The sequence below is a fragment of the Colobus angolensis genome, unplaced genomic scaffold (genome assembly GCF_000951035.1).
Source record: "Colobus angolensis palliatus isolate OR3802 unplaced genomic scaffold, Cang.pa_1.0 Scaffold10, whole genome shotgun sequence".
Classification (NCBI taxonomy): Eukaryota; Metazoa; Chordata; class Mammalia; order Primates; family Cercopithecidae; genus Colobus; species Colobus angolensis.
The window spans coordinates 14,635,720-14,654,384 of record NW_012110919.1 but is presented as its reverse complement, the minus strand read 5'-3'; the positions used below and the strand labels follow the sequence as shown (position 1 = coordinate 14,654,384).

General features: G+C 38.8%; 1 protein-coding gene across 3 annotated transcripts in view; it reads left to right on the top strand.

Annotated features, from left to right (window-relative positions):
- LOC105506804 (chromosome unknown open reading frame, human C12orf42) overlaps positions 1-18,665 on the top strand; it is a 163,220-nt gene that overhangs the window by 30,644 nt on the left and 113,911 nt on the right. The window contains exon 1 of one of the 3 annotated variants that reach the window (XM_011935094.1): positions 3,682-3,799. The exons of the other annotated variants lie outside the window; for them this stretch is intronic. Within the exon in view, the coding sequence (XP_011790484.1) occupies positions 3,749-3,799 (51 nt within the window). The 5' untranslated portion in view covers positions 3,682-3,748. Of the gene's footprint in view, positions 1-3,681; positions 3,800-18,665 lie in introns of those variants that run through there. 3 annotated transcript variants of the gene reach the window in all.

Sequence of the window (18,665 nt, the reverse complement as noted above, 5' to 3'; positions counted from 1 at the left end):
TAACATTTTTTTTTTAATACTTTGGATTGTGGGTTCATGTATGTTTATATTTATGGTTTATTACTTATGGATATCTACATATGTTCTTTTTTATAATCAAGTATTTTATATTTAAAATATCAAAAATATATTCAAGAAGTAGAAGAAATATCTCAAGGGATGTAACAAAGAAAACTTGTATAGCAGTATTAATTTAAGTTAAAATAGATTTCAATGCAAAAGACAAAGAAAAAAGAAAGGGGGAAAATATGATATTGATAAAAGGATTAATTACTAAAGAAGATGTGACAGTCAACATAACTTATATGTGTGTGTATGTATACAATCAAAAACCTATAAAGAAGAAGAGAACTTGCTTATTTGTGCAAGTAATTATACAATCTTATACAGAGAAACTAATTCAAATTCTAGTTAAGTCTTCAAAATACATTTTTCAGAAACAAATGAATCAATTAGACAAACATGAGTATGTCCACAGAAGATAGAACTAACACAATTTACAAGTACGTACTTACACATGTGACTGTGTGCAAATACAAATAGAAATGGAGAATAACACTATTTAAAAATATACTTGGAAAGTTTTACCAAGTTAACTCACATACTACACAAAAAGGGAATTTTAATACATTTCAAAAAGTTGATATTATATAGGCCACATTGATGGCAGAATTATACAATAATGTTTAAAATGCTTCTAATTTTACTTTAAATTTTTATTTAGAAGTTACAAACTAAGAACTAAAAAACAACAGAAGAAAGCCCTTTATATTAGAACCTATGAAACCCATTAACCCCATGTGGAGCCCAGGGGAAAATGTAGACCTTTACATGTATTTTATTTAGAAACAACAAGTAGTATAAAAATGAACTAAGCTTTCAACTTAAGAAGCTAACAAATTAATAACAAATTTGGCATTAATTATAATTAGTAAAAATAAAATAAATTATTAAAATGGAAAACAAACAGTAAAGTTTGATCCATAAAACCAAAAATTAGTTTTCGTAAAAAAAAACAATAAAATAAATATATATTGGGCATATATAACCCAAGAAAAGGAGACAAACGGCACAAGTAAAGAATTTTTATTTGACATTGATGATAAGATACAGGTTTTAGAAACATTAACATGTTAAAAAAATATACAACATAAAATCTGGAAATAGGTAATTAAAATTTCAGTTTTACATTTCGAGGACTTAGCCTCACCCATCCAATTTGATATCGTCTATAAAGTGTTTAGTCTCTTTCTCTTCCTACACCCTAAAGAAAATAAGCTTATGTCTGATCTCAACTCAACATGACTTCTTGCACGGCCTTTTTGTACCCTTTGTGGTATGTGCCAACCCTGCTCGGCTGGGTAACCTCAGTGGAGAAAAACACTGCCAAGCAGAAATTTCAAATGAATGACTTCAACATTTGATTACAGATATATTTTGTTTGACCTGCAGCATATTTTTAATTTTTTGAATTATTGCTAATTGAAAAAAGTAAAGAGATTTCACCTAAAATTTATATTTTTTGGCATGGCAAAAATCAGAATTGCTGAGGGTTAGAGGAGGCTTGTGCTCTTCCATTCACTATAGTCTCCAGTGGGGAGTGTGGAGTGAGAGTCTTGGGATTTAATTTCATCTCTGCTACCCACTAGCAGATTGTCTAAGAAAAGCTACCTAAATTCTAGGGTGCACTAATTTTCCTTATTTGCAATATGGAGGAAACATCAGGCTTAGAAGGTCAATGGATATTGACTAAGATAATGAACATAAAAACATCTGGCAGAGTTCTGGGCCGCTGGTTGGGGGCTCATTCTGTATCAGTTTCCTCTTCTGCCTTTGTTGTTCTTCTCTACAACGTAAAATTGCTGGCACCTGTCAGTCGTAGATGAGCAATAAAATTATCTCGACAAAATATTCAGCACTAATTAACATTCTCTGTCTAGGTGTTTGAAAAGATGAAACTTGTGCTGTTTGATTTCAGTTTATTCTAATATATATATGTTACTAGACATGCACCTCCTTACTGCCTGAAACTCAAGACTTCAGTTCACTCTTCCATGTGGTAACTCTCTCCATTTGACTGTAATCTGCTTAGAGCACCTGCCATTTACTACTTTGTTCTCAGAACGTAGGGCAAAACCTAGTATCTAATAGGCATTAAATAAAATAAATATTTGTTGAATGAATGATTGAGAGAGAGAGAATGTATAATTTCCAAGGTTATTTCCCTTTTAAACAATTTGAAAAATTACATTTTTTTACTCTTTAATACATATATTCTTTCATTCATTTACTCTTTTCTTTTTAAAAAGATCTATGTATGACACATGGAAAGCACATAGTGCAGTGTCTGGCACATAGAAAACACTTAATGTATTATTTGTTAATTCAAAAGTTTTATTATCTACATTGTTCTGATCTTAAAGCCCTGTGATTTGGTGATTTGTTAAAAAATAATAATGCAGTGTTTATCAGGATGGGAATAAAAAAGGCTGTGTCAGGATGTACAGGGAACTGGCAGAATGGAGTGCTGATTTAGATTGCAACAGGAAGATGCAATGATAGAACAGGCTAAGGCACTATTTTTTAGGTTGGAATGTCAATGATAGGGCTTTGCAAGGGAAGCCTCCTTGTCTTCAGTCTGCGAAGGTCTTAGGTATCCAAACCAGCAACCTGTTGTTGACTTGCACATCTGTGCTGTCCAGTGTGTGCAAATGTCATTTTTCACACAACTGTCATCCCTGTAAGACTGTGAGACCAAAAAGTAGACGTGAGATCATCAATCATATCGCTCCTTGCTTTTGCGAAGAAATAACAGCCATGCATGCACACTGGTTATGGTTAGTTGCTGGCATTATCTCATTGTAAGTATCTAGAGAAATGTAGGTATGTCAGATTTCATAATGTGGAATTTCATCATAAAAGTGGTGCTATAAAATGTTAACACTGAGAGCAGTCAAGGGAAAGTTGTAAAAGTGGAGGAGAATTTACATGTGAAAATTTTGGTGGACATTTTGAAGGTTATGATGTAGATTTTTGACCTTATTTATTTATTTATTTTTGAGATGGAGTCTTCCTCTGTCACTCAGGTTGGAGTGTAGACTTTATTTATTTATTTTTTTTTGAGATGGAGTCTCCCTCTGTCACTCAGACTGGAGTGTAGTGGTGTGATCATAACTCACTGTAACTTCAAACTCCTGGGCTCCAGTGACCCTCCCACTTCAGCCTCCTGACTAGCTGGGACTACAGGTGCACACCACCAAGCCTAGCTAATTTTTTAATTTTTTGTAGAGATGAGGTCTCACTATGTTGACCAGGCTGGTCTTGAATGCCTGGCCTCAATCTGTCTTTCAGCCTTGACTTCCCAAAGTGTTGGGATTACAGAGATGAACCGCCATGCTGGGGCCAGATTTTTGATTTCTAAGAGAAATTAATTTGTCTTTAATGATTGAGTTTTCTTTAAACTGGATTCACATTTCCCCTTTTCTCAAGAAAAGTTTCTGTCATTTGAGAACACATTTCTGGTTTTCACATTTGCTCATCTGAATATGATGCGAGACCTGAGAGAGAAAGGATATTGTTCTGCACATCTTGAAGACAGGGCTTGCTTTCCATTTTCCCCCGGCCCTCAGCTCACCACTGCTGCTTTTGAGGACTCTCCTTTGGTGAGCTTCAGTCATTCGTACCCAACTCCATTAGGTGCTGCTCACTGCCTTGTAGGCTGCTGCTCCTGTGTGTCAGATCCACAGAGATGTCCGAGTTCAGAAAAGAGTGCAAAAATACCCATGGAGGGAAGGAAGAGGTGAGAAATTTTTGGTTATGTGAGGAAGGCATTTCTTAAAATAGCCCAGTTTGAAATTGTTGCTTAGTTTTCCTTTTCCTTTTAATGATCAGTTTCAGTTTGAAGATTTTATATCTACAGGAAAAAATATCTCAACCAGTTTTGCAAAATTTGGCCAAAAGGCTTGAGCTTGTATTAGTATTACCAGTGCCATTAAATCATGAGGTCATTTGGCAAAATGTAACTTTCCTCCCCCTTCTCTGTCCACTAGTCTAGGAAATAAACTTTCCAATAAGCTTGAGTTGGGGAAGGGTGCCTCAAACCTCATGGGCTATTTGGAAAATACAATACTTAGGAGTCCAACTAGGGAGGAAACAATATTTGTTTTTTGACAGAGTAAAATTGGTGCTTATCAATTAAAAGTGATGCTGGCCATATGTAGTTAACTGTTTGCTAAGTAAATGAAAAGTAGTTTATTTTTTAGTAATAATTATGACATGTGTTAATATTCTCACATTCAAACATAGCAGAAATACAGTAAGATTTCACCCATTATTAGCTTGAAGCAATTCTTGTGTACCCTGTGGTCACATGCAAACTTAATAGATGCTAAGTGTAAAAGAAAGGTTCCATGGCCAGAGGTTGAGAAATGATTGGTGAAGGAATTTAAACACTTTTTTTCACTGTAGAACTTGGCCTAAACTGCTGTACATTGCAGTTCTCCAAGAGGGGAGCCATGGTGTGGTGTTGTACCTCATTTGAAATGGAGTTAGGCCAATCTGGGTCTTAAGCCTGTGCCACTCTTGACAAATCACATAACCTCTTTGAGTTCTGGTTCATCTGCAGAATGGGTCTAATAGCACATATCTCATGGGTTTGTAGTGGACATAAAACACTCCACAAGACTATTTGCATAATAATAAGTGTTAGTTTAAAATTTATGCCTCTATTTTCCTTTCCTGAAGTTAGGGGTCTATGGTGAAGTACCCACTTGTACCAGAGCAGGAGTTTGAAGAAACTGGTCCTGCCATTTCCTGACTGAGTGACCTTGGCAAGCCTCTTAACCAAGAGAATTGGGTTACCAATGTCTTCATTTTAAAAAACAAAACAAAACCTGCCATGTTTGATAGAGTATTTAAGAGAATCAAGTTAGTTTTAAAACTCTTATAGAAATTCTCAAACATCATGCCATTTTATTCACAAATTCTTCAGGATGCATTATTAGTTGGTAAGGCTATTTATATCCGTATCTAAATTTACATCTCTATGTTTCCATATATTGGCCATGCTATTATTATGCCAAGCAAAATTAAGTCATTCATCAATACAATTTAGTCCATATTTCTGTTTCCAAGATTGTCTCAAACATTTCACTTTTGCACTTGGTAAAATTGAGTCACAATCTGAACAAGCTGCACATTCTGCATATGTTGTTATGTGTCTTAAGTTCACATGTGTTTTATGACAATGGGTTCCTTCAACCCATACCACTCTTTTGTTAGAGAAAATAGGTAATTTCTTTCTAAATGTCCCTCCCACTTCCTGGATTTTGCTGTGTCTTTAACTTGTTCTTCTATTCCCTATCATTTTACAAATGGGTAGTTAGATCTACAGATTCAATTAGATACTGGTACAAGTGTTAGGAAATTGTGCTTCAGAGATGTTGCTGTATCTTTCTTGTTGCATCATATTATGAGGCATATAATATTGACCTCTCCCCGTTTTATATATCCTGAGGTTGATCAATGAGTTCAAATGGTGTCACTATGATGCTTTCCTTGTGAATTCCTCGTTCATAATTCATTAATAATTGTGCTAGCTCCATTTTTGCATTTTATCATTCCTTCTGCAATTTATTAGGTACAGTATTTGTATAAAGAAGAACTTTTTTTTCATCAACTATTTGGTTACAATAAAACACAGGAAAGGAAGGAGAAAGAAATTCTCATGGTCTTATTATGTAATGAATATTTATTGGGGGCCAGGAATTGTGCTAGGTGCTGGGACACAGCAGCAAATGTATCTATATCCTACTCTTGGGAAGCTATGGCCTGGGTAATACAGAGGAGTAAGTTAACAATTACTGCACAGTGTGAAATGTGAAGAAAGTTTATATTTCACTGGGAGTCCTGGGCTTCTGGTTGCTTTTTCTTTATGGTTTTACTCTATTTTGTATAGTGTATTAGTTTGCTTATGCTGCCATAAAAAATACCACAGACTGGATGGCTTAAACAACAGACATTTATTTTCTCGTGGTTCTGGAGGCTGGAAGTCCAAGATCAAGGTGCTGTCAGGTTTGATTCCTTCTGAGGCCTCTGTCCTGCAGATGGCCACCTTCTTGCTGTGCCCTCACATGGTCATCCCTCTGTGTGCATGTCTGTGTCCTAACCTCTTCATACGAGGATGCCAGGCATATTGGATTAGGACCCACCTGTACCACCTCATCTAACCTTAATTACCTCTTTAAAGACCCCTATCTCTAAATAGTCACAACTGGAAGTACTGGAGAGGACTTCAACATGTGAATGTGGGAGAGAGGCACAATTCAGCCCGTAACATAGAGTAAGAGTATTACGTGTTTTCTCTCTCATTAGACAGGAAGCCTCTTTAGAGAGCAGAAACCTCCTATTGTATGTCATGAATTCTTCAGCACACCCAATAAAATTCTAGAAAGTGTTTATTAATGTTACAGTAGGTAACAAGTCAGATATGAGCAGGGCAGGAAAGGGCCACCCCACCAGCTGCCAATCAGGAGTGTCAGCAAGCATCAAGCGGTGGTCAGGCAGTTGTTGAACTGCCTCTCTAAGATAATAGTTAGTCGCCGCTGGTGCCAGGGAAAGGCAGTCTTCCAATAGATAAAAACACCTAAGGCTGGTGATAAGCATCTTGTGGGTAAGATCTCAGGAGCTGGGTAAGTGGGGTTAAGCATGCTTACTAAGAGGCCAAATGGCTGAGCTTAACTGGTGTATGACCTTATAGGAACACTTGACTGGTAAGGGAAGAATGCCTCAAGTGAGCATGTGTACAACTCCAGTAAACACACTACACATGTGGACAGCCCACCCCAAGGGAAGAATCAGGGGAGAAGTAATGCAACCCCAGAAGCATGCCAACATATAATACCCCAAGTTAAAGGTCAAACTGTGCACTCGATCTCTCAGGTTGCCTGCTTGACCTTCTTCCAAGTGTACTGTACTTCCCTTCATTCTTACGCTAAAGTTTTAAAAATAAATGTTCACTCCTGCTCTAAAACCTGCCTCCTTCTCTCCTGCCTTATGCCCCTCAGTTAAATTCTTTCTCCTGAGGAGACAAGAATTGAGGTTGCTGCAGACCTGTAGGGATTCACTGCCACTAGCATACTTTGGTGCTGTGTGACTTGGATACGTTCTGCTGCTAACATTAAGAGGTTTCTAGAAAGTCAAATCATAATAGAAAATACTCATTAAAAGCTTGTGTGAATGACAGAATAATGATACAGTGATTATTTCTTAAGCACTTATTGTGGGCCAGGGTATGTAATGCATATGTGTATATTGTCTCATCTCATCTTCAAAATGACCCTCATAGTTGGCTTTCATTATTACTATGAGTACCATTTCCTCTTTTAAGTATGAGGAGCTCAAGAGGCCAAAGAGGTTAACTTGCCTGTGTTGCCATAACAAGTAAGTGCAGGATGCACGATTTGAGCCCAGAGTCATGGTCTGACTGCAATATTTTGCCATCCATGACATATAGGAAAGTGTTTTATAAAGGGTAGATTTTTATAAAAGGTTAACTATTCATGTGACTTTGTGGAAATAATATAGACTCTAGAGTCAAAATGGCCTCTATTTAATTTTCAGCTCCATCACTTTTAGGTGTGATCATGATCTCCTAATGTCTCTGAGCCACATCTTCCCAATCTAGAATATGGAAATAATGATATCTCCCTGGATAAATGCCGGTGAGCATTTGGAAGACTATCTATGGAGACTCTAGCATAATGTCTGAGAGATTATAGTCTTGACAAATGTCAACTAGTATTATATTCTCCTCATAGTACCTTGGTATTTTTTATTTATTATTATTATACTTTGTGTTCAGAACGTGCAGGTTTGTTACATAGGTATACATATGCCATGGTGGTTTGCTGCACCTATCAACTCGTTGTCTACATTAAGTATTTCTCCTAATGCTATCCCTTCCCTATCTCCCCACCCCTACCAACAGGCCCCAGTTTGTGATATTCCCCTCCCTGTGTCCATGTGTTCTCATTGTTCAACTCTCACTTATGAGTGAGAACATGAGGTGTTTTGTTTTCTGTTCCTGTGTTAGTCTGATGAGAGTAATGGTTTCTAGTTTCATTCATGTCCCTGCAAAGGACATGAACTCATCCTTTTTTATGGCTACATATTATTCCATGGTGTATATGTGCCACATTTTCTTTATCCAGTCTATCATTAATGGGCATTTGGGTTGGTTCCAAGTCTTTGCTATTGTGAATAGTGCTGCAATAAACATACGTGTGTATGTGTCTTTATAGTAGAATGATTTATAATCCTTTAGGTATATACCCAGTAATGGGATTGCTGGGTCAAATGATATTGCTGGTTCTAGATCCTTGAGGAATCACCACACTGTCTTCCACAATGGTTGAACTAATTTACACTCTCACCAACAGTGTAAAAGCATTCCTTTTTCTCCACATCCTCTCCAGCATCTGTTGTTTCCTGACTTTTTAATGATCGCCATTCTAACTAGTGTGAGATGATATCTCATTGTGGTTTTGATTTGCTTTTCTCTAATGACCAGTGATGACAAGCTTTTCTTCATATGATTTTTGGCCTCATAGATGTCTTCTTTTGATAAGCGTCTGTTCATATACTTTGCCCACTTTTTGATGGGATTGTTTGTGTTTTTCTTGTAAATTTATTTAAGTTCCCTGTAGATTCTGGATATTAGCCCTTTGTCAGATGGATAGATTGCAAAAATTTTCTCCCATTCTGTAGGTTGCCTGTTCACTCTGATGATAGTTTCTTTTGCTGTGCAGAAGCTCTTTAGTTTAATTAGATCTCATTTGCTAATTTTGGCTTTTGTTGCCATTGCTTTTGGTGTTTTACTCATGAAGTCTTTGCCCATGCCTATGTCCTGAATGGTATTGCCTTGGTTATTTTTCTAGAGCTTTTATGGTTTTAGATCTTATGTTTAAGTCTTTAATCCATCTTGAGTTAATTTTTGTATAAAATGTAAGGAAGGGGTCCAGTTTCAGTTTTCTGCATATGGCTAACCAGTTTTCCCAACACCATTTATTCAATAGGGAATCCTTTCCCTATTGCTTGTTTGTGTCAGGTTTGTCAAACATCAGATGGTTGTAGATGTGTGGAATTATTTCTGAGGCCTCTGTTCTGTTCCATTGGTCTATATATCTGTTTTTGTACTAGAACCGTGCTGTTTTGGTTACTGTATCCTTGTAGTATAGTTTGAAGTCAGGTGTCATGATGCCTCCAGCTTTGCTCTCTTTGCTTAGGATTGTCTTGGCTATATGGGCTCTTTTTTGGTTCCACATGAAATTTAAAGTAGTTTTTCTAATTTTGTAAAGAAAGTCAATGGTAGCTTGATGGGGATAGCATTAAATCTATAAATTACTTTGGGCAGTATGGCCATTTTCATGATATTGATTCTTCCTATCCATGAGCATGGAATGTTTTTCCATTTGTTTGTGTCCTTTCTTATTTCCTTGAGCAGTGGTTTGTAGTTCTCCTTGAAGAGGTCCTTCACATCCCTTGAAAGTTGTATTCCTAGGTATTTTATTCTCTTTGTAGCAATCATGCATAGGAGTTCACTCATGATTTGGCTCTCTGTCTATTATTGGTGTGTAGGAATGCTTGTGATTTTTGTATATTGATTTTGTATCCTGAGACTTTGCTGAAGTTGCTTATCAACTTAAGGAAATTTTGGGCTGAGACGATGGGGTTTTCTAAATATACAATCATGTTATCTGCAAACAGAGACTATATGACTTCCTCTCTTCCTATTTAAACACGATTTTTTTTTTCCTCTTGCCTGATTGCCTTGGCCAGAACTTCCAATACTATGTTGAATAGGAGTGGTGAGAGAGGGCATCCTTGTCTTGTGCCGGTTTTCAGAGGGAATGCTTCTAGCTTTTGCTCATTCATTATGATATTGGCTGTGGGTTTGTCATAAATAGCTCTTATTATTTTGAGATAGGTTCCATCAATACCTAAAGTTTATTGAGAGTTTTTAGCATGAAGGGGTGTTGAGTTATGTCAAAGGCCTTTTCTGCATCTATTGAAATAATCATGTGGTTTTTGTCACTGGCTCTGTTTATGTGATGGATTACGTTTATTGATTTGTGTATGTTGAACCAGCCTTGCATCCCAGGGATGAAGCTGACTTGATCATGGTGGATAACCTTTTAGATGTGCTGCTGGATTTGGTTTGCCAGTGTTTTATTGAGGATTTTCGCATTAATGTTCATCAGGGATATTGACCTGAAATTTTCTTTTTTTGTTGTGTCTCTGCCAGGTTTTGGTATCAGGATGACATTGGCCTCATATAATGAGCTAGGGAGGAGTCACTCTTTTTCTGTTATTTTGGAATAGTTTCAGAAGGAATGGTACCAGCTCATCTTTGAATCTCTAGTAGAGTAAGGCTGTGAATCCATCTGGTCCTGGACTTTTTTTTTTTGGTTTGTAGGCTATTAATTACTGCCTCAATTTCAGAACTTGTTATTGGTCTATTCAGGGATTCAGGGACTATTCAGGGATTCAACTTCTTCCTAGTTTAGTTTGGGAGGGTGTGTGTGTCCAGGAATTTATCCATTTCTCCTAGATTTTCTAGTTTTACTTGTGTAAAGGTGTTTATAGTATTCTCTGATGTAGTTTGCATTTCTGTGGGATGGGTGGTGATAGCCCCTATATCATTTTTTATTGTGTCTGTTTGATTCTTCTCTCTTTTCTACTTTATTAGCCTGGATAGTGGTCTATCTATTTTGCTAATATTTCAAAAAACCAGCTTCTGGATTCACGGATTTTTTGAAGGGTTTTTCGTGCCTCTCTCTTCTTCAGTTCTGCTCTGTTCTTAGTTATTTCTTGCCTTCTGCTAGCTTTTGACTTTGTTTGCTCTTGCTTCTCTAGTTCTTTTAATTGTGATGTTAGGGCGTCGATTTTAGATCTTTCCTACTTTCTCATGTGTACATTTAGTGCTATAAATTTCCCTCTAAACACTCCTTTAGCTCTGTCCCAGAGATTCTGGTATGTTATGTCTTTGTTCTCACTGATTTCAAAGAGTTTATTTATTTCTGCCTTAATTTTGTTATTTACCCAGTAGTCATTCAGGAGCAGTTTGTTCAGTTTCCATGTAGTTGTGCGGTTTTGAGTGAGTTTCTTAATCCTGAGTTCTAATCTGATTGCACTGTGGTCTGAGAGACTGTTTGTTATGATTTCCATTCTTTTGCATTTGCTGAGGAGTGTTTTACTTCCAATTATGTGATCAGTTTTAGAATACGTGTGATGAGGTGCTGAGGAGAACGTATATTCTGTTGATTTGGGGTGGAGAGTTCTGTGGATGTCTATTAGGTCTGCTTGGTCCAGAGCTGAGTTCAAGTCCTGAATATCCTTGTTAATTTTCTGTCTCGTTGATCTGTTTAATATTGACAGTGGGGTGTTAAAGTCTCCCACTATTATTGTGTGGGAGTGTAAATCTCTTTGTAAGTCTCTAAGAACTTGCTTTATGAATCTGGGTGCTCCTGTATTGGGTGCATATATATATATATCAGATAGTTAGCTCTCTTTGTTGCCTTGATCCCGTTACCATGATATAATGCCCGTCTTGTTTTTCTTTAATCTCTTTTGGTTTAATGTCTATTTTATCAGAGACTAGGATTGCAACCCCTGCTTTTTTTTTTTTTTTTGCTTTCCATTTGCTTGTTAAATATTCATCCCTTTATTTTGAGCCTATGTGTGTTTTGCATGTGAGATGGGTTTCTGAATACAGCACACTGACAGATCTTGACTCTTAATCCAATTTGCCAGTCTGTGTCTTTTAGTTGGGGTATTTATCCCATTTACATTTAAGGTTAATATTATATGTGAATTTGATCCTGTCATTATGATGCTAACTGGTTATTTTGCCTCTTAGTTGCAGTTCATTCATAGTGTTGATGGTCTTTACAATTTGGTATGTTTTTGCAGTGGCTGGTACTGGTTTTTCCTTTCCATATTTAGTGCTTTCCTTAGGAGCTCTTGTGAGGCAGGCCTGGTGGTAACAAAAATCTCTCAGTATTTTCTTGTCTGTAAAGGCTTCCATTTCTCCTTCACTTATGAAGCTTAGTTTGGCTGGATATAAAATTCTGGGTTGAAAATTCTTTAAGAATGTTGGATAACTGCCACCACTCTCTTCTGGTTTATAGGGTTTCTGCTGAGAGATCTGCTCTTAGTCTGATGGACTTCCCTTTGTGGGTAACTTGACCTTTCTGGCTTCCCTTAACATTTTTTCCTTCATTTCAACCTTGGTGAGTCTGACAATTATGTGTCTTGGGGTTGCTCTTCTCAAGGAGTATCCTTGTGGTGTTCTCTGTATTTCCTGAATTTGAATGTTGGCATGTCTTCCTAGGTTGGGGAAGTTCTTCTGGATAATATCCTGAAGAGTGTTTTCCAACTTGGTTCCATTCTCCCCATCACTTTCAGGTATACCAATCAAATGTAGGTTTGGTCTTTTCACATAGTCCCATATTTCTTGGAGGCTTTGTTTGTTCCTTTTCATTCTTTTTTCTCTAATCTTGTCTTCATACTTTATTTCATTAAGTCGATCTTCTATCTCTGATATTATTTCTTCCACTTGATCAATTCAGCTTTGATACTAATATACGCTTTGCAAAGTTCTCATGCTGTTTTTCAGCTCCATCAGGTCATTTACGTTTTTCTCTAAACTGGTTTTTCTAGTTAGCAATTCCTCTAACCTTTTTTCAAGGTTCTTAGATTCCTTTCATTGGGTTAGAACATGCTCCTTTAGCTTGGATGAGTTTGTTATTACCCACCTTATGAAGCCTACTTCTGTCAGTTCGTCAAACTCATTCTCCATCCAGTTTTTTTCCGTTGCTGGTGAGGAGTTGTGATCCTTTGGAGGAGAAGAGGTGTTCTGGTTTTTGGAATTTTCAGCCTTTTGAGGCTGGTTTTTCCTCATCTTCGTGGATTTATCTACCTTTGGTCTTTGATGCTGGTGACCTTCAGATGGGGTTTTTGTGTGGACATTCTTTTTGTTGATGTTGATGCCATTCCTTTCTGCTTGTTACTTTTCCTTCTAACTGTGAGGCCCCCTCTGCTGCAGGTCTGCTGGAGTTTGCTGGAGGTCCACTCCAGACCCTGTTTGCTTGAGTATCACCAGCAGAGGCTGCAGAACAGCAAAGATTGCTGCCTGTTCCTTCCTCTGGAAGCTTTGTCCCAGAGGAGCACCTGCCAGATGCCAGCTGGAGCTCTCCTGTATGAGGTGTCTGTTGACCCCTGCTGGGAGGTGTCTCCCAGTCAGGAGGCATGGGGGGCAGGGACCCACTTGAGGAGGCAATCTGTCCCTTAGCATAGCTCAAGCGCTGTGCTGGGAGATCCACTGCTCTCTTCAAAGCTGGCAGGCAGGAATGTTTAAGTCGGCTGAAGCTGTGCCTACAGTTGCCCCTTCCCCTAGCTGCTCTGTCCCAGGGAGATAGGACTTTTATCTGTAAGCCCCTGACTAGGGCTGCTGACTTTCTTTCAGAGATGCCCTGCCCAGAGAGGAGGAATCTAGAGAGGCGGTCTGGCTACAGTGGCTTTGCCAAGCTGTGGTGGACTCTGCCCACTTCGAACTTCCCAGTGGCTTTGTTTACACTGCGAGGGGAAACCCACCTACTCAAGCCTCGGTAATGGTGGACACCCCTCTCCCACTAAGCTTGAGTGTCCCAGATTGACTTCAGACTTCTGTGCCCACAGCGAGAATTTCAAACCAGTGGATCTTAGCTTACTGGTCTCCATGGGGGTGGGACTCACTGAGCTAGACCACTTGGCTCCCTGACTTCAGCCCCCTTTCCAGGGGAGTGAATGGTTCTGTCTCACTGGTGTTCTAGGCACCATTGGGGAATGAAACAACAAAAATACTCCTGCAGTCAGCTCGGTGTCTCCCCAAATGGCTGCCCGGTTTGTGCTTGAAACCCCGGGCCCTGGTAGTGTAGGTACCCAAGGGAATCTCCTGGTCTGTGGGTTGCAAAGACCATGGGAAAAGCATAGTACCTGGAATGCACTGTTCCTCAAGGCACAGTCCCTCACAACTTCCCTTGGCTAAGGGAGGGAATTCCCTGACCCCTTGCACTTCCCTGGTGAGGCAATGCCCCACCCTGCTTTGGCTTGCCCTCCGTGGGCTGCACCCACTGTCTAACCAGTCTCAATGAGATGAGCCGGGTACCTCAGTTGTAAATGCAGAAATCACCTGCCTTCTATGTTGACCTAGCTGAAAGTTGCAGGCCGGAGCTGTTCCTATTCGACCATCTTGCCAGCCACTCAGTGTGTTTTTATACCCAGTGATTTTCTTATTAGCTGCTAGGAAATCATCACAAATGAATGAAGACAAAAGGATAGTAGCAACATATTTTCCTTATTATAACTGACCCCAGAGATACAGATTCAGTTTGTAGATTCATTAGCTCATCTCCACAGCATTTATTTTGTGCCCATGGCATGTGACAAATTGGAAGAGGCACCATGTGCAGGGGGATCTTAATCACGTTGGAGCTTGTGCTCAAAAGGCTTCACTTCTGCATGGTGATTGGTGTAGATGCATTTCTAGTAAGTTAAGTTGCAATGTCCTCCATTCATTCATTTGCCAAAATGGCCCAAATATCATCCAATACACAAAATTATAAGAAAAATATAAACAGAATAAATAGCATCATGCATTTACTTTGAAATCCATCTTCAGGTAATAGAGTTAAATAAATTTTTATATTAAACAATAAAAAAATTATGTGATGGGTTATTTATAAATTCCAGTAGAACTACTCTGGAGTCTGATTCTCAACTTGTTGTCTTTACATGGGATGCCAAGAGCTTTGAGTTCATTTGGAATGTTAAATTGCCATAATTCTTTTTTTGAAACTCATTACATTTTAACTAGAGCCGTGCTCTTTCTGCTTAACTTGGGGGAAAAACATATTTTAAATATCTGTCAAGTCTGTCGTCATTCCTCATAGAAATGTGACTAATTTTAAGCCTGAAAATGTTGATCTGCTCTGAGGAATGCTGCAAATGTCACCCAGTGAACATGCAGTGGAATCACATGTACAAACAGTAGAGCACAAAATCTTCTCAGAAGTTTCCTGGTGCATTAATACTGAAAGACTTGATTTGAAAATTTCCCATTCAACTCTACTAAAGAGTAGGGGGTGGGGTGGGGAGAGAAAACCCACTTATCTTAAAGATTCATGATTCAAGCGCCTGATAGAATCTGCAGTTTCCATAGTGCTGGGCCCTAGATTTCCCTTTAATGTAATTAGGCCTCAAGATTTATGAATACAACAGGCCAGAACTTGATCCGTGTTCATTTTCAATTACTGCAGTGAAAGGGCTCTATCCAGATGTCTCTATTTACAGCATTCAGGCAGGCCAGACCAGGGGCCAAGGGGGGAGGGCCCACAAATTGTCACACTTGTTAATTCTTCACAGAGGATACTCAGCTGAGGTCCTGGCTTTGACCCTGTGACAAAGGGCTGGGGGCCCCAGGGCAAGGGCATCAATGCTTCCAGGGACAACATGGTGACCCATGGGGGTCACTCCCTCTGCTTTGTAGGTATTTGTGTAATAATGGGGTCCATTCCTTATTTTTATTTCTGTTACAGTTCTGGGGGCATCGAAGGAAAAAAACTGGCTCCAATGTGGATGTGAAAGACAAACATATATAATGAGAGCATCAGGTGTCCCCTGGCAACAGTAACCACGATAAAATGCTACAGGGGAAATACACAGTATGCAGTGACCCACATAATCGGGCCTATTTTGGGAGCATTGTTTTATTTTTCTTTTGAAGGGTGTTGTGTCCTTTTTTTTTTTTTAATGTTCCCAGGTTGCAATTTAATTTTGTTGGGATTATTGGAACATAAGTGTATTTTTTCTTGTTACAGTTACAGTCTTGCTTGTTTTGGAGCTGGTTTTCTACCACCAGATACCCACCTGCTAGGGCAGTCTAAAATATTCCATTTTATGTCCTTTATTTTTGCTTTAAAAAATTTCTATGCCTTCCATGGCCATTCTACAGGTTTCTTAGACATGTGCTAAGTGTTTTCTTACACTGGGACATTTGCATTGAGGTATCATTTTAAAAGGAAAATCCCACACAAAAGGCTTAGAAATAAGAGCCCAGCAGGGGACTCAGAACCACTAATGAAATGTACGGCATCCAGTAAAAAGCCCCAAATCCTACTCCACACTTTTCCTCTGTGGCGTGTGTCTAGTCCATCATTTTATTTTCTCAACTCACAGGCCAGAGTCGTTACCTTGTGAAAAAGAATGAATTGGGATATTGCTTTTGTTGAACAATAATTGGCTGTTATATTAACGTGTGGCCCAGTAAAATGGAATTGTTGGCCAATTCTCTTCCATTTCAGAAGGTTGTTTCTTGAAAGTACTGCAAATCTCCTCCTTGATTAGCCCCTTTAAATCAATTTTGGGTTTTTCTTTTTTGAGTCATGACCTTTACAGGACTCAAATTCATTTCAGTGAATTTAAAGAGATTTGAATAGAACAAGGGATTGCTCAAAAATAGGGCTTTCAATCAGATTTATCCATTGTTGCTTTTCTGAACAACATCTCTTTTTTCTTTATTTAAGGAGCGATTTAATAATTCAATACTGAGTCTAATCAAGTTCAATACTTCATTATACATAAAGCTATCCCTCTGGCTCCAATGAATACATTTTAGATACAAATAATATAATTTCTGACCATCTTATTATTATTATTATTAGGAACATGAATGTAACCAGGAATATAAGAGAGACGAATAGGATTGAAATATTTTGCTATTAGTCATTCCTTCTGGAAAGTTGTTATCTTGACAATTTAGCAATTAATTTGTATCTTTTGCACACACACTTGTGCAGACATCAGATCTTTATTCCTCAGTTCTGAGACGGAATTATAGCCCAACGGTATGTTTCATAACAGTTGTTTTAGAACAGTATTGAAACACTACTACTATACTGGAATATTAGTTCTTTTTATGAGTTTTATTTAGTTCATTTGCTACTAGTTGATCATGCTGATATCTATTTATTTATTTATTTATATTTATTGACAAGGTCTTGCTCTGTTGCCCAGACTGGAGTGCAGTGGTGAGATTATGGCTCACTGCAGCCTTAACCTCCCAGATTCAAATGATCCTCTCACTCAGCCTCCTGAGTATCTGGGACCACAGGCACACACCACCACACTCAGGTAATATTTTTTATTTTATTTTGTAGAGACAGGGTCTCCTGATGTTGCCCATGCTGGTCTCAAACTCCTGGGCTCAAGAGATCCTCCCACCTTGGCCTCCTAAAGTTGTGATTACAAGCATGAGCCACTGCACCCAGCCCTAAAATATTCTTACATTTATATTTATTTCATTTAACTTTTCTCTTTGCCTCCTTTCCTCTCTTCTACATTATCTTCCTCCCTTCTCTATTTTTTCTCCCTTCTCATTAGCCCCTGGGCCTCTTGTGTCTCTGTAGCGGGCTAGGCACTGTGAGACAGAAGTTGCAAAGATGAATAAGACAGGCTTCTTGGTCCCCAGGACATCATTCCCAACCACACAATCTTCTCATATTGGTGCACTGTGATTTACTTAAAGGGATTTTTGTTAGTAACTTGTACAATAAAGTACAAGATTTTGAAAATATTTTAAAAATGTGTAAGAATAGATTCACTGTCTTCTCACTTTGTAATATGCTTTCTTGAGTGGGAAGAAATAGTGGAATTAATGCTATTTTGCTGGGAATTATTCATAACCACAAATAATCCAATGGTCATGTTAATCTACAATGTGTATAGTGCAAAAGGAACATGCAGGTCTGGCACCGTGACTCACGCCTGTAATCCCAGTACTTTGGGAGGCTGAGGTGGGTGGATCATGAGGTCAGGAAGTTGAGACCAATCTGGCCAACATAGTGAAACCCTGTCTCTACTAAAAATACAAAAAAGTAACCGGGTGTGGTGGTGTGCGCCTGTAATCCAAGTTACTTGGGAGGCTTAGGGAGGAGAATCACATGAACCAGGGAGGCGGAAGTTGCAGCGAGTGGAGATCATGACACTGCACTCCAGCCTGGGTGATAGAGCAAGACTCCATCTCAAAAAAAAAAAAGAAACGTGAAACATGCAAAGTTTGAGAATCAGTGCCTTAGAGAGTTTGCATTAGAAAGGGAAGTGCTGACACAAGCAGACAATTGATGAGCAATAAAGAAGTACAGAAGGCAAAAGGAGAGGGACAAAACTGGAAGCTCATCGTGAGTGTACAACTTAGCAAAGATCTCGGTATCCACGTCCTCACATGGCAGTTTGCAAGATTTCCAAGTCTTTTGAAGAATCTTCAAAGGAAAGAAGCCCCCAGTGTGTACTTTTCCTGTGGTTGTTTTTGTAAGTACAAAGGATTCAGTTAGAGGGATACTGCAAACCCACCTAAGCAGACAAAACCAGGTTGTTGGCCGGGCGCGGTGGCTCAAGCCTGTAATCCTAGCACTTTGGGAGGCCGAGACAGGAGGATCACAAGGTCAGGAGATCGAGACCATCCTGGCGAACATAGTGAAACCCCGTCTCTACTAAAAAAATACAAAAAACTAGCCGGGCGAGGTGGTGGGCGCCTGTAGTCCCAGCTACTCGGGAGGCTGAGGCAGGAG